Source organism: Pygoscelis adeliae, unplaced genomic scaffold, assembly GCF_000699105.1.
Source record: "Pygoscelis adeliae isolate BGI_AS28 unplaced genomic scaffold, ASM69910v1 Scaffold436, whole genome shotgun sequence".
In the NCBI taxonomy this organism is placed as follows: domain Eukaryota; kingdom Metazoa; phylum Chordata; class Aves; order Sphenisciformes; family Spheniscidae; genus Pygoscelis; species Pygoscelis adeliae.
In genome coordinates this window covers 333,849-349,256 of record NW_008825051.1, presented here as the reverse complement: position 1 = coordinate 349,256, position 15,408 = coordinate 333,849, and the positions used below count along the sequence as shown (strand labels likewise).

The 15,408-nt window shown below is 44.1% G+C and overlaps 1 protein-coding gene across 1 annotated transcript in view; it reads left to right on the top strand.

Annotated features, from left to right (window-relative positions):
• Positions 1–15,408, top strand: part of CACNA1B (calcium channel, voltage-dependent, N type, alpha 1B subunit) — a 306,403-nt gene that overhangs the window by 144,602 nt on the left and 146,393 nt on the right. The window contains 1 exon segment of the mRNA XM_009326378.1: positions 10,496–10,611. Within this exon segment, the coding sequence (XP_009324653.1) occupies positions 10,496–10,611 (116 nt within the window).

Sequence of the window (15,408 nt, the reverse complement as noted above, 5' to 3'; positions counted from 1 at the left end):
TTGACTTTATTTCTCTGTTTTAACCATGAGAAGCCATTCTAACCATGCTAACCTTGTTCCAGAAAGCTGGGGCACCCTGGTTCCCAGAAATTGGGGTAGCATTTGGTAATGTTTCTAGTGCAGAGTGGAACAGCAACAGTAGTGAAAATGTTTAGGAATTTGTATCCATAATATATTTATCTTGAAACACCTTTTTGCGTTGACTGGGGTGGGTGGTTATTCTTACTTACTAGATTATTTGTAAACTCTTTGTGACTTAGGTAGCAATAAAGGCGTCCATCACAGGGAATACAACCTTTCCATAGAAAAAGAGCTCGGCTGCCTCTAGTGGCACCATGGGAATGTTCTGGCTCCAAGTTATGCCAAGAAGGGTTGACCTCAGATGCCTTTCAGTTTTCCCTAAACACAGGGTTGTTTGCTGCTTGGGATGTCATGGGCTTTGGCTTCGGTTCTGACCAGAAAATGCCCTACGATGATCCTGATAATTTTTTTACTGAACTCTGCACATGGTTCTGCAGTTTACAGTGAGAAGGGAAAAAATACCCCCCATTGAATTGAGAAGTCCTGACCAGTGCTCACTCTTTTTCTGCCTTTGTACTGTTTTCTTGCTAGCAGGCTGCAGCCCTCTGCCATCCTGCTTTGGCAGCTGTTGCCACCAAGAGATGGGAACCCATCTCCATATACACCTTAGCTTCTTGGTGTTCCATCCCTTAGCAGTGATTTCCAATGCTGTTTTTCTCATCCTGCTGCTGTTCCCCTCCCAGTCCTCAGCCCTCTCTCAGCCCAGCTAGCAGCTTTCTTCCATGGGCTGGTGCGATTATGGATTTTTCTACTGCTTGGGTCTTGAGTTGGGTATTAATTTTGCCTGGTAATGAGCTGGATGATTCTGTACAATACATTTGTGACTGTTTTGATGCTTTGGATTACACAATGCAAAGAGGATAAACGTTATCATGGGATGCTGTGAGGAAGATGATTTAACTTATTTCAAGTCTAAGTGCTTTTTGGCACTGTTTCATGCAGCGGTGGGGAGTGGTGAGGGTGGCGAGACAGCAGGAGTGCTGGCCAGAGAGGGCAGTGCACTGTGAATGATGCATTTGAATACTGAGAGTCTGTGTCTCTTGAGTGTGAAAAATGCTGCTTGTCATCTCCTCAAATATTTATGGTGGAGCCTGAGGTATTTCCAGACCAGCCAGTAAAGAGTAATGATCTTTCCTGAGGTTTACTCATCTGGCCGCAATAACCAAGTGTGGAGAGGCACTGCAGTGGCCAATTTGCATCTTCCCTGCTTAAATATTACCATAACATGGTCCAGACCTGCTCTGTCCTGAGATGTGCAACACCTGCCTCTTCTTATATGAGACCACCTGGTGTAAGAACTGCAGGGAGACATTTTGAATGGATGCAGCATCTTTGTGACAGTAGGAGCCTGGCAAGGAATACAGCTACAGACCGTGCTGGCACCTTGCAGGTGAACAAGGGTCAGGGTAAACGGCGCTTTAATTCTTCACTGCTGCACCCTGTTTTGAGCAGTCTGCAGCGTGGGGTGATGCTCTCTGGGCAGAGTCCCATTAAACACTCTCCCTGTCGTGTGCTTGAGTATCCCTAGGGGATATCTCTTTCTGTTTCTGACCGTTGTACCTTGGGTCACTGAGGCTTTTGTTCTGTTAGAGCAGCTCCCTGGGAGGAAGCACAGCCCCATCCAGACCTCGCTGAACCAGCTGTCTCCGTGACTTGCTCTGCTGAGTTTCATGACGTGTTTTCCCATCCTGAGGATTTTTGCCAGATTGAGATCATAAAACTTCAGCCTGCAAGACGTGCAGAGGCTGGAGAAGAATCAGGCTGATTAATTTGTCATAATGGCAAAGAGTTCTTCTGTCCTCCTTCTCCCTCATTACAGAGACAATCATTCATTTTCCCTGCAAATTTGTTCCCTGCAAATTTGTTCCAAGTTCACTGTTACCTGCTGTGATCTGACTTTGGCTGGTGTTAATTATTTGCAGCAGAAAAGCTGCATCATGAAAAGAAATGAGATTCTGCTTGCTTTCTCATTTTCTTTTAGTCTTTCCTCAGACTGTGCTTAAAAAAGAGGGGAAAGACAGGGCAAAAAAAAATTTTCTTTCCTGTTGTTCCTTGCTCATCAACCTTTTTAACAAAGCCATCATTGCAAACAAGAAAGGTGGGAGAAGCATGTGTGTTTCTTGCAGAAGGGGTCAGGGAGCAATGACTTTCCACGTGAGCTTCGTCTCACCAAGCTAAATGTCCTATCAGCTGTGAATCCTTTGATCCTTTCGTGTTTTTGGTTAGTATAGGAGAGCTGGACTACCTTTATTTGCCCTTCTGTTAAGCCGCAATGGAAATTAAAGCCTGTAATATAGGAATGATACATAGGAGACCTAAATTTGAATTTCCTGGGGCCTCTGCTTTGACTCTGGGGTGGCGACTTGATGAACAGAGCCAGAGGTTCATCCAGCAATTGCAGTAGGCTGATGCTATGAGATAAATGGTGCTTTTTAATTATTTTTTTCTCTCTTTGTTGTTGCCTCCTTCGAGCCAGGTTTGCCCAGCTGTGGCACTCGCAGCATTTCGAATCGGATTAGGTGGAATCAAAGTCAAATCGGCACAAGCTGAATGTAAAGACAAAAGGAAGGAAGATGCATTGAAGGCTTCACCTCTGTACTGTTCCTCTTCTCTTTCTAGAAATACAAGATGTATCCCATATCTGGCTTGCATTTGAAGCGTCTTCCTGCTATGTTCGGTGATAAAAGTGACTGTGAAGCCTGGCTCGGTGCTGAGAGATCAATCTCCCAAGTGATACTTTCATCCTTTATCAGCTAGTTGAGGAGAGCTATTTTTTCCCCCTCTTTAGAGCAATGAGGAAGAAGCAGAAACAGCTCTAGCTGTGCAGGATTGATTGAGCCAGTCCTTACTCCTAAGCAGTGGATATTAGAATGGGTTAAGTAGCTCAGCCAGCTGGGTCTGTATGTTTGGGCTCAGTCTGGGAGAGATGGACATGCCCCCTCAGACCATGGCCAGTGTGATCTTGGCCGGCTATAGCTCCAGGTGAGAGAGAAACATGTAACACTGTCTGTCTTTGGGATTTCGTGCAGCTGATGGGACAACCTGGGGTGGATGATGAGCCACAGAGCTTTGTCATCTTCAGCACTAAGAAATCTCAGTCCTCCTCTGGGTTTTCCTTGTTTAATAACAAGGTTCAAAACTCTGACTTCTCAGCAAACCACCTTTATGGGCAGGAAAATAGTATCTTAGAGATACCAGATGTCACCAGCATAAAGAAATTCTTACTGATGGTTTTCCAGGTGAATCAGTTGCTTGGTTTCATCTCAATTCCAGCACTTTTCAGTGTGATCTCTCTGTGCCCCCGGGATGTGCTTTCTTTCACCTCCTTCAGATTTTCTTCTTGCCCAAATGAGGTGCATTTCCGTGCTTTTCCTTCTTGTTCCAGATGGGCTTTCTAGTCAATACATTCTGCCTGTGTTCAGTGGTGACCTGGCCCTGATTTTTAGAGATATTTAAAACCAATGATTTAACAATACTCTACATGCATTTCTAGTCATGTTTTCAAATCAGTAAGTCAGAGGCATTGAATTATTTTTAGTTTTGCCTGCAGGTTTCTCTGCACTTGAGGGTTTTGTCTGTGAATGAGAATAACCATACCTTGGCTCATCCTGAATTCTTCCTGGGGCTTACTGTGGTAAAGATATCTGATGCTATGGTAAAGAAACTGATGTCCTTGCTGATCTCCTCTCATTTTTTTTGCAGTCCTTCTGGGTGCAAGGTGCTGGCTATGGACACAGCTGAGCCATGTCCTCTTGGGTTTGCATCTTCCCAGCTATGGGCCATGACACCTCATGTCCAGGCAGCTGGAAATTGCACTATTTACTGTCTATTTACTCCTGGATTTATTTCATATTTTTCTTTCCTAAGCCAAATTTGATTCTACCCTCCACTTATATTTCTAACTCAACCACCCAGGTTAGTGCACTGAAGGGAATGATGCTCTATCTCCTCTCCCCCATCCCTTCCCCTCACCCCTTGCCTCCTGTGTGCTGCTGTGAATAATTCAGCCCCTGCTGTGGCTGCCTTCTCTCCTCTCCTAGAGGAGCTTTTGTGAGAAACACCAAAGGTCGGTGCCTTTGAGGTGGCTGGCCTGCAGGGCATCATCCCTGCAGGATTGCTGTTCTCCTGCTGTTGCCTCCCTGGCAGCCCCTTTCAGGCTCTTGGAGCCGTGTTGTGGGCTGAAGTGGGTCCTTTAATCTCTAAGAGAGTTCAAAGAGTTACTGGTGTTGCTGTTGATGACGGTTCCCTAGTGACAGTGCACCCTGCTGAAGCAAAACGCTTCAGGAATCGAGGGAAGATGGTGTCTGCTGCCTCTGCTCAGATCCTGAAGTTTGCTGTTGTGCTTCACATATCCCCCTTCCTATCTGGTGTCCTGCCTGCCTCCCTCTGCACTGCCCTAAGTCACCACTGCACCCACAGGAGGGATAAGGATGCTCAGCGGGTCCCCAGGCTCTTCCTGCGTCTGCACCCAGGACACCGAGCATCTACTTTTCTCTCTTTCCACTCCCCGCTGTCCATCTTGCTCCTGCTTACTCTCCATGGGCTCTCTCTCTTTCTTTCTGCTAGGACTCCCTCACTGCCTCTGTCTCTCAGAGAACAGGTTTGCAGAAGGTAAAATAAATGTTTAGCACAGCCAAGGCTTTGTGTCCTTAGTTGTATAAACAGTTACAGTCATAAAGGTGTCGGGCTTTTTTATTGTATCCAGCACAGGCTTCCCCTTATAAAGGATTTACTCTTCTCCAGGAAAACAAAAGACAGAGATATGAACCTGCGGAACAAATTCTTTCCCTGGAGCAAGAATCTGCTTTTCTATAAACACGTGGATGCTGATGCGGTTAGTGAATTAAATGTTAGGAGTATTAACCGGATCAGACCCTAGTGAAGCAAGCCGCAGGGGTTTTGCGGGACTGTGTGTATGAGGTAGCAAACTCAATCACACAAGTATTGCAGGACCTACAGAATGGCAGGAGCAGAAGGAGGGTTGGCTCAGCATGAATCTGCCTACCACATTATTGTAACTGGCTTCACCCAAGCAGTCAGGATTTGGTTGGATTAGGATGAGGAGGCAAACCCCAGCATCAGAAACAGAGACCTGAGAGGGAAAGGAAAAATTAACTGAAGGCTCTTTCTCTATTTCCTTCTCACAGTTGATTAACCAAAATAAATGGTAAGAAATGGACTTCCACCTTTAAAATGTAATTAAGTGTTTCTGCTTGCATGTGGATGCTCTCAGGATGCCGGGAGGCCTGGAGGTGTGTGCGGTCCCTGTGCTGGGAAGTTACCCTAAGGCACTCTGGAGGGTCTCTTAAGTGATGTACAGCCCCCGAGCTGCGGTTGCAGCCTGCCAAGAGCACAAGAGACTTGGTTTTACTGAAAAATATAGATAGTATTACATTAATTTTACCTCTTTTATCATCCAGCATGTTCATATGTCTGGGGTCCTGCAAGTGCATGTTCTTATATCTGCGGTCTCTTTACAGCCTCTTATGGAAATTCCTACCTCAGCGTTGCTTTTGCTGAAGGCTTACTGAAAGTTGGGTGGATAATTGGCACAACGTTTCTTTTGAGGTTCCTTCCTTGCTGATTGTAAAAGGATGGACTGAAACCAAGAGGAATCTTTAACACTTCACCTCTCCTCAACCAGGCAACCCCCGAGTAGCTCAACACGCATGATTTTGTGCCACTGCCACTCTTCTGGCACATTTCCCACAGTGATGCTCCTCTGACTTGCATGTCAGGCAGCCAGAGGGTTCCTGTTTTCCATCTTCTACCTGCCTGTCCCTCACTGCTCCTGAGTGACGTGGGCTGCTTAACAAGCTGCTGACAAGTATCAAGTCTGTTCTTGGGCACTGCTCCACATTCAAGCAACAAAGCTTACAAATTAAGCCTCCTGTCTTGGCCAATTTTGTTTCTCCACCTGGAGAATTCATTTTGGCTTGTGAGTAACTCAGTCAAACGTCTGCAGTCCTGGCTGGTTCCTTCACCAGCAGCTCACCCACTTCAATTATCTGGCTCCTCTCCATTCTTGAGGGCTACATTTCTCCAGTCAGGACTCTGTCCCTAGATGTCACGTGCCATCCAGGCTCAACTTTGCTCATTCCTTTGACGTACTTGGGCCGGAGCTGAAGTCAATCCTAAAACTGATTGGGTTTTTTTGTTGTTTTAGACTTAAAATTCTAAAAGTCCTTTACAGCTGCTTTCTGGGAGTCCTTGGTTGAGTCCTTCTGAGTTCTGTGCTTCTTTCTGCTCACTCTGAACAGTGCTTTAGATTCAGTAGACGAAGGCTGTTCTCCCATTTTAAGGTCTGAGATTTCATGAGATCACGTGTAGCTCAGTGGTATTGTTCTGAATGAGGAGCTAATTACCTGTGTTGTTATCGTGAGCACTATTAGTGGTAGCAATGACAGTGATGCTATATCATCTCTCTCTGCCTTTTCCCTGTGAGGGAGAAGCATTTCTGTCTGCTTTCTAAGCGGAAAACCTGAATTGCAGAGGTTTAATGGTGTGATCAGTCTTGCAGCAGGCTTGCTGTTGCTGGCCCTGGGAGTGTGCCATGAAACCCAAGACCAGGAGGCGCATTACATGATGCTCCATCTCAGCTCTCTGCTGTCATATGGAGAAGTTAATCAGAGACTCAGGGGATGAAGGTTGTGGTTTGGTTCTGGTTTTTTTTTTTTTCCTTTTGGTTGCTGTGACAGTATTTTTAATTTAAGTCCAGCATGGATAAAGTACTTGTAAAAATTTCATTGGTTTATAATCTTTTACTGTCCCTGGTGGTTACTTATGAGTTGGACCTTGTCTCTTTTGTGGCTGGGGGGGCTCTTGAATTTCCCTGACGTGGCTATTCCAGTGCATATTTACACTGAGATTTATTTTACTCTTCCACCCACCAAAATGATAAGCAACAATCATCCATTTTCCTGGTGACTTTAAGCACCAACCACTCTTGAGAAGAAAAATGTGACACTTTGAGCTTGACTGGTATGGCATATGGTTTCCATGATGAATGCCCTTCCTTTGAATTCTGTTTGTTCCTGCTGTCTCTATAAAATCAGTTATTCACAACTGCCATGTTGTAACTAAAATGCATTGTAGTCATCTACTCAGGCAGAGCTCGGCTTCCTCCAAAGCAGTGGCTTGTGTTGCTGTGCTGCGTGTAGGAGTACTGACCTTTCAGCTTTCCTCCGGTTAATGCCTCCTCGGACGGTGCTGAAAGGTGAATATTTTGGGGGGCTTTTGGGGCACATGGTGGTCGACAAAAGCCAAGGATGAGAATGGGTGAACATCTCTCAATATTCCTCATTCCAGAATTGGCCAAACTGGGGAGGACCAGCTATGAAGAAAGTCCTGGAGGTAAAGCTGGGCAAGAGGCAGCATATTTCCTGCTCAGGTTTCCTTTCTGGTGATTTGGGAGATTTTTGCAAGTCAGTGGCATAAATAGAAACTATGCTGAATAAAAGAGGAAACTTATTTACTGCTACCAAACCTTCCAAAGGGACTTTCTGTGTTTTCAATTAGAACTGGCAGGAAAACTTCAGCTGAAATATTTTTAGATTAAATATGGCATTTGGATAGAAATTTTTCCCTTTTTCTTTGAATATATTCTGAAATGTTTTTGAAAAGCTCTTGAACAGAATTTCTGGGAGTTTTCCAGTTTGCTGCAAATGGGGAACATTTCAGTTCCTGATTGGTGGTGAGCATAATGGAAGAGACACACATGTATGCTTTTATTAATACATTTCATAAAGAAAAGCACAGTCTTCTGACAAGTTCCAGCTCCATCAAACCTCTCCTATCTCCTGGAGATAGGAGAAAGAGCAAGTGATGCATTCCTTCACCAGGAAGACCATACATCAAAGCCCTCCAGCCTTCATCCTGGATGATTTTGCTTACAGCTCTGTAGCACTCAGAAGACAGACAATGAGCAGAGACCCAAGGTACTGTCTTCTCCTGGAAGTTACCTTCCCAACTTCTACGGCAGTGCCAAACATGCCGGCTCAAGGGAACAGGAGGGCACAGGTGGCTTTAACCTCGGCAATGGTCCTCGATGGTGTCTTGCAAAAAGCCTGCATGGCTGTACAGAAACTACTGAAGGTTTGCAATTTAGCACAGTTTCTCCTTCATTTTCTTACGTGTTTAAAGTTGAGATTAAAGGGACAAGTCCTAGGTAGCTTTTACTTTCCTTAGGCCAGATAGGAGCTGGCAGAGGATGAAAGGCTTTGCAAGGAAAGCTCTCCCTTGCCTGCTCCTGAGGAGCGAGGGAGCAGTGCCACGGCTCATCTGCTGTCCTTCCTGCCCACTGCGGTCCTCGATGAAACTCCCCACTGGGTGTTGCCTCCTGCTCCCATCCGGCACAGCCCAGCTCTGGGAAATCTGTGGTGACACGAGACTGTAACGCAGGAAGCGTAGCCCCTCCACGTTTGGCAGTTTATAAATGCATGTTGTCACCTTGTGCTGTCTGATCTCATTCCTCCCCCTCCAGAGAGAAATCAAAACTGAGAGGAGGCCCATGGCCCTGACCAGCAGGCACTGAACCAGAAATGAGAACATTAAAAGGAAGAGGGAGAAAATCGACTATCCAGATGACACATGCAGGATCCCGAACAACCCAGCAGACACGTGCTGAATACCAAGGAGGAGCTGTCGGTTCAGAGCGATGTTTCTGCTTCCTCCATTTCAAGGATGGGGTCATGGGCTGTGCTGTCAGGTGGGGGACAGGAGAGAGGAGTCAGGAGACTGGGATGTGCTGCCAAAATCAAGATAATGTCTCAGCTGATGGCAGCTCTCACATCAGTGGCTGGTACCTGTGTGCGTCACAGTGCTGAGCCAAGTTCTCCTTGCAGTCCCTTCTCCATGGGTCAGACAGTTCTGCCAAACAAGGCAAAAGTGTTAGCTTTGAAAGGTAAAGTGTAGACTGTGAATATAAAGCTGCCTCTGGCACTTGCAAGTCTTTTCCCCCATTCTTCCTCCTTCCTCCCATCTCCTCCTCCTTTCTGGCTTCTGAAGCGCTTGTGTGGGTAATGAACGGGTGATTAGGTGGGATTTTAGTCAAGAACAGTGGTTAACTAAAGGTTTGCAACAATTAACAGTTAACTGAAGATTTAAAGGACACAGGAAAGTTAAGATTTCAAAATGTCGAGTGAGCGAGCTGCTGATATACACGAGGAACAAAAGCCTGATTTAACCATATAGATTAGGCTATTGTGGGAGTCACTCTAGCGTGTGCTCAAAGAGAGGGGTTGCAGAGCCTGGTTTAGAGCTCCATAAATGCTAGATGGGCACTTATATCTCCAGGTGGGGCATCAGAAACTTCCCAGAGGTGATACAAATTAGCTTGGGGAAAGACCCAGAGTGGGTGTCTTGGGGGTTGTGGCTGCACTATTGTCTCAGCATCGTTTCAAACTAGGCAGTAGGATGTACTTGGACAAGATTTTCACAATGGTTGAATGAACCTTACTTTCTGACTCCTCTGTACAGTCCTGTGCTAATGATTTTATGTCAAGTTACTTGCTTTCCATGTGATTTTAGCAAATAGCAGGATCATTATTACCCTCAACTCAGAGCACCTGGGCTATTTCACCTTAACCCCAGAGTACGCATCATAGAATCATAGAATCATTAAGGTTGGAAGAGACCTCTAAGATCATCGAGTCCAACCGTCAACCCAGCACCACCATGCCCACTAAACCATGTCCCTAAGCGCCTCATCTACATGTCTTTTAAATACCTCCAGGGATGGTGACTCAACCACTTCCCTGGGCAGCCTGTTCCAATGTTTAACCACTCTTTCAGTAAAGAACTTTTTCCTCACATCCAATCTAAATTTCCCCTTGCGCAACTTGAGGCCATTTCCTCTCGTCCTATCAATAAATACATCCTCGCTTGTAGCTCTCATTTGACTTGTGTTTGTCGAAGTCGGCTTAAGCCTGGGACGACTCAGAGAAAGGCTAACAGGGAAGAGTAGATCTCTTCCAAGACAGAGAGACTGCTGGTGCCTCTGTGACATAATATTGTGCTTATAGAGGAAGTTCTGCTGTGGGATGAGTGGTGTGGAGGGATGAAGGACAGTTTTTAGTGCTGGGGATAATAATTTGTATTGCATGACTGGACAGGTGTATGTGGTTGTGCATCAGATCTTGTTGTAATGGATATAGTGTGGCCCCAGAGCAAAAGAAGTGGGTGCACATGGCAGTTTGCAGTCCTATTTCGGGATGAGAGAGGCAGAGAAACAGCTGAGCTACAATCAAAGTAGTATTTCATTGGACGACAACAGGTAGCGTGCTGTGGTTTCCACTCACTACTGCTGTCATCAACTTCACTGGCTTCCTAAATACAATCTGAAAGATGGAAGAAGGGCTGCATATTTTCCCTGACCACTTGTGACACGTGCTTTCTCATTCTTCTCTCTCCATAGTGAATTTGCCAAAGAACGAGAGAGGGTAGAAAATCGTCGAGCTTTCCTGAAACTCCGTAGGCAGCAGCAAATTGAACGGGAACTAAATGGATACTTGGAGTGGATCTTCAAAGCAGGTAAGGCAAGGCATCTCCTGATCTTGGTTCAATATGTTTTATGGCAAGCAGAGTCTGGTGGTGACACAGGACAAGGGCCCCAGAAGTAGTCCTCGGTGTTGCTGGCCATTGAGGTAACCCAAGACTAGAGAGGACCCAGCCAGCACTTGTTATTTTTGTTGGGCTTGTTTCTGAGCAGTCACACTAAAGTTATTGCAAAAGATCTCAGTTTGGTTAAGCAAAAATAAAGGAGCTAGGCCAACTTTCTTTATTGTTGAGATCAAAGCAATTGTCTTAATACAGTATAATATAAAAAGTGATACAGTGCCCAAAGTCTCCACAGTGGGGAAACTGTTCCCTTGTATGAGTCATTGATATTTTATTTACTTTCCACCACAGCTGTTTTATAAGCCTCTCTTGCTATGATGGTAAAATACACTGGAGTGTCATTTTTATGAGCTACAGAGATCACTTTTGTGAAACTCACCCCAGCACATATTAACATTGTTTTATAACTATTATAACTGAACGTTGCACTTTATTGCAAGTCATGAGCAACTTTACCAAGGACCCAAAACATTAATTTAACAAAAAATACCATGTTTTCTTTTCCTTTTTATCGGACAGTAAAGATTACCAATAACCTTTCTGTGTTACAGGGTAGCTGATATATATTGACATAACCACAGTGCAATTCATTCACGTAGCATCAAGAAAACTTCTGGGGCTAATTTGCTTCCTTGCTTGCTTTTCTGAGAAGCTGAAACACCTGAGTAAAGTGAAAATGCCTTTTAAAACAGTGATGGGGAGAGAAAGAAGTGGTGGTTTCTCGAATAGTTTTTCAGGTGCCTTTCTAGGCAGGTCAACTTCATCCTTGCCCTTTACAAATGGGGAAACTGAGGTCCAACGTTATATAGTAACTCGCCTGACGTCAGCCAATAGACCGGTGGCAGAACTGGCACTCTGCGGTGCTCCTAAACTGTGGGCTGGCACCATACTAAAAGCCCTGTCATCATTCCTTGGTTTGAAATCCATACTGATGTGCTAAAATGTGCTTGCGCAAGCAAGTAATTGTATGGTTGCAACGATTCATTGCAGCATTGCACACGCATAAGCTGCATACACGCCGGGGCCGGAGCGTCCTGGTGCTGTTCTGCGTATAGGTGGCTCCTTTTCTGCATTTACGGCTTCTGTTTTTTGTGCACAACCCGGGTGCCAGTATTTGGAAGAGCATTTTCACATTGTTCCTGCTGCTTTGCTTCTGCTCTCTCCTCTGAAGCGCTCTACCAGCCTGTGTGCCCAGGGGTGCGGGACTCTGCCCTGCCGCGAGTCCCCTGGGAGCACTGGGGGGGTGGCTGCGGTACCTCCCCAGAGGCCAGTGGTCTGGGCATGAGTTTTGACAACCTGGCCAGAGAGGGAAAAGACTGGAGCATTGCAATGTAAAATAGGAAGAAGTAGCAGCAGTTTATATGGTGGCTTGAACCCATTATTTCCCATAGCACTATACAGAGTGACGACCGAGTGCCAGTTGTATTGATGGACTTTTATTCACTGTGACTGTTCAACAGCAACTGTCCTCAATTAGGTAACCACACTTCATTCTGTGGTTCTGTAGGATTCAAAAAAAGAATCATTCACTTTCCTTTCCATTTATAATTTCTCTTCCCATTTGTTTACAGCTTTTGTGCTACCTCAAATTCAAATTAATTAATGGTTTATCCAGTGGCTGGAGCGGAGTGCACCGTGGTTCTCCCTTGGCTCTAGTGCCATCTTGCTTTTCAGGCTCTCGGGATTTCTCGGTCTCTAAATCCTGGTCTCCCCATCAGTAAAATAAAGATGAGAATTCCCTTGCAGGGATGTGGGTTGCTTTGTTTCATTTTGGTGACAGTTCTGCCAAGAAAAGCTATGCAGAGGTCATTAGCTGAACATGTCTGAAAGTTGAGGTGGAGAAGTTATAAAATATACAGCCAATCTGTGCTCCAGCTTTGCATCCCTGTGGGAATGGCTGGTTATTCTATTTCTGTGTTGCCAGTGCTGAATAAATGCCACATCAGTATAGAGTGAAACTGCTGTAAAATGCCCATCTTTTTATTTTGTCTGACACCACAAGATCCAGAAGGTTTTCTGGAACAGGAAAGTGTATGCAAAATAGCTGCATCAGGGAATAATAAAAATATTCTGTAAAAGCATTATTGAAAATATAATAGGAATATAAAAAAAGCTTCCTAGTACAGCTGAATAATAACAATAATTAAAATTAACTTAGCAGTGTTAGTAAATCTTTGAACACAAAAGGTAGCATGAAGGCTAACCAAAACAGAGAACCGAGTGTTTAGAATTCAGGCACTGAAATTTGGGACCGTGCCATCAATGAGGATTTCCCATTTCTGTTTTAGAGGCCAGGATTTCAACTATGAAATGATCATGAATTTCTGAACTAGACAATCAGTCTTCCTTGTCCAGGACCGTGTGTGGGACAATGGCCAAAGCAAACTGGGGGTGGGGGTGGGGGAAAACAGCCAGGGAGGACGGTCAAAGACTGTCCAGCCTGTACAGAAATCTCTTGCCACAGCCCCAGGCAGTGAGATGTAATAAGCTATTTGCATAAAAGAAAGGACAAAAGCTCTTGGTATTCTGCTTTAATGTAACTCTGGAGGATTTTGTTATTATTCAAGCAAATATTTAATTGTTTTTAAATCCTTCTAGTGTCCTTGACCTCATTGAATCTTGTAGCAAGGAGTTCCACATGTTCACAGTTGGTTTGATTTTAAAAAGCAAACCAACCCACCAAACAGTATGTCCTGTCCTCGATTTTAAGTATGGTGCCTTTCTGCAGTGAGAGGAAGAGCTCAGGAGTGCACTTCGTATTTCTTTTTATTACTTTTCTTTCTCTGATCTCTCTCTCCCTTCTTTCATCTTATTTTTTCTGCTCTAAAGCATGCAGAACCAATCTGCTCAATCCCCTCTCTTCCCATGGAAGGCTCGCCAGGCTTCTGGTATTTATAGTGTCCTCCCTGAGCATTTTTTTTGTTGATTCTTCCTCATTTATTTTTGATGCAAGGTAGGAATAGTGGAAAGCTGCATTCCAGTGATTCATAAAGTGGCATCTTAATACTTAATCTGACTGGTTTTGCTCTGTAATGTTTTACATATTCTGAGTGGTTGCTGGAGCTGGATAGGAGGTTTCCCAGTTCTCGGCAGTGCTCAAGTTTTTACCTCAAGGGCTGTAACTGGTTTAGGACCAAGGAAAGTATTTGAGTGACTAAAATCACTCCTTCATCTGTACGCTACCTCCCATTTGTCAACAATGATTTTAACGTTGTGCTCATCGTTTATTGACTGCTCTTGAGTGTCTTCAATGTTTCTCACAGCCTTCTCTATTAGTAATCTGAATGACTTTATATTATCTCTTGCTGTACATATTGCATTAAAAAGGTAGTTCAGATAAAATTTTGGGGTTGTCAACTATCAATCCTTTCTTATACTGAAATTGTAGACCATTTAGTCCTCCAGAAGGAAACAATGCATCTTTGTTTTCTACCTCTTAAGTGCTGTCTGACTCGAGTGTGTTCCAGACCTGGTCTAATGACTTGTCTTACGTTTGTGTTGTAAGAATGAAACTTCTTTAATAGCCTGGCTCTTGAGTAACTGACTTTTACAGTTTTCCTTTTTTCTGTTGGTACTTTTAAATTTTTTCCAGTGGTAAAGTAAGAGTATAAAAAGGAAGAAAATAATAATAAAAAGTGCTTGTGAAGTTTCCAGTGAGGTACCTTGGCACAGCTGAAAGATTTTGGTGCCAGCTCGCTATTGATAAATCACCAGAAGCGCAGCTGTGGTTGAAACTGAAGCAAACATTGCTCAGTCTGTTTTAAATGTGGATTGTTTAATACAGTCAGCAGCATATCTGCTTGAGGGATCTATACCAAGGTGTTTTAAACAGTGGCAACCTTAATGTGCAAATACTTGTGTGAGTTATACTTAATACAGGAAGCCTTAATTGATGAAGTGCTTAACAAATGCCTTCTTAACAAAGGGTTGGGGAACGAAAGAGAAAATTATAACATAGATAATGTGCTGCAGTGTTGAATTTAGATGTGCATGACGTGGAAGAAAAAAATCAACCCACGGTCTGACCAATTTCCTTAGAGTTTGAATTGACTTTCTTCACTTAGGACTATACAGAGGTGAGGTATGAAGTTTCTAGCTTTACTTATTTCTCAGGTTTATGTTGAAGATTGAACACATAGGGTAGTCAGGAGGGTTTAAATATTTTCCAATGAGATAACAGGTGATTTCATGTAAAATTCCCATATCATGAGGGCAAGATTAAGCAAGAAGGAAAATTGTAACTCAGTAGAGTCTTTTTGAGGATGTCAAGAAATGTCATGCCACCTTAAATGACTTATAAATCTATAAGTGTCTTCAAATCTGTAAGATTTTCAGTCTTATAAAACTAGCACGAGTTACAGGCCAGAAGCAATGATCAAATCCTATCCTTTCTTGCATCTCACAGAATTTAGGCCAAAAATTGGTAAATATGGTAATTCATGTGTCAAGCTCATAAACATGGACCCTCTGTATTGTTTAGAAGTGAACTGTATGGATCAGTTAGAAACAGACCTGTAGTCTTAAATTTAATCTTGAAGAAGATTAAAAGACTACCAGTTTGATGCCAGGGCCAGCAGTAGATGCCCAGAGGCTGGAGAAGGAACACAGGTCAGCAGGAGAGCGCCTGAAGAGCAGCACAAAGGAACTCCAGCCAGTAAGACGGCTTCATCGGGGGCCCAACTTAAATGCCTCTATGCAAACACACGTAGC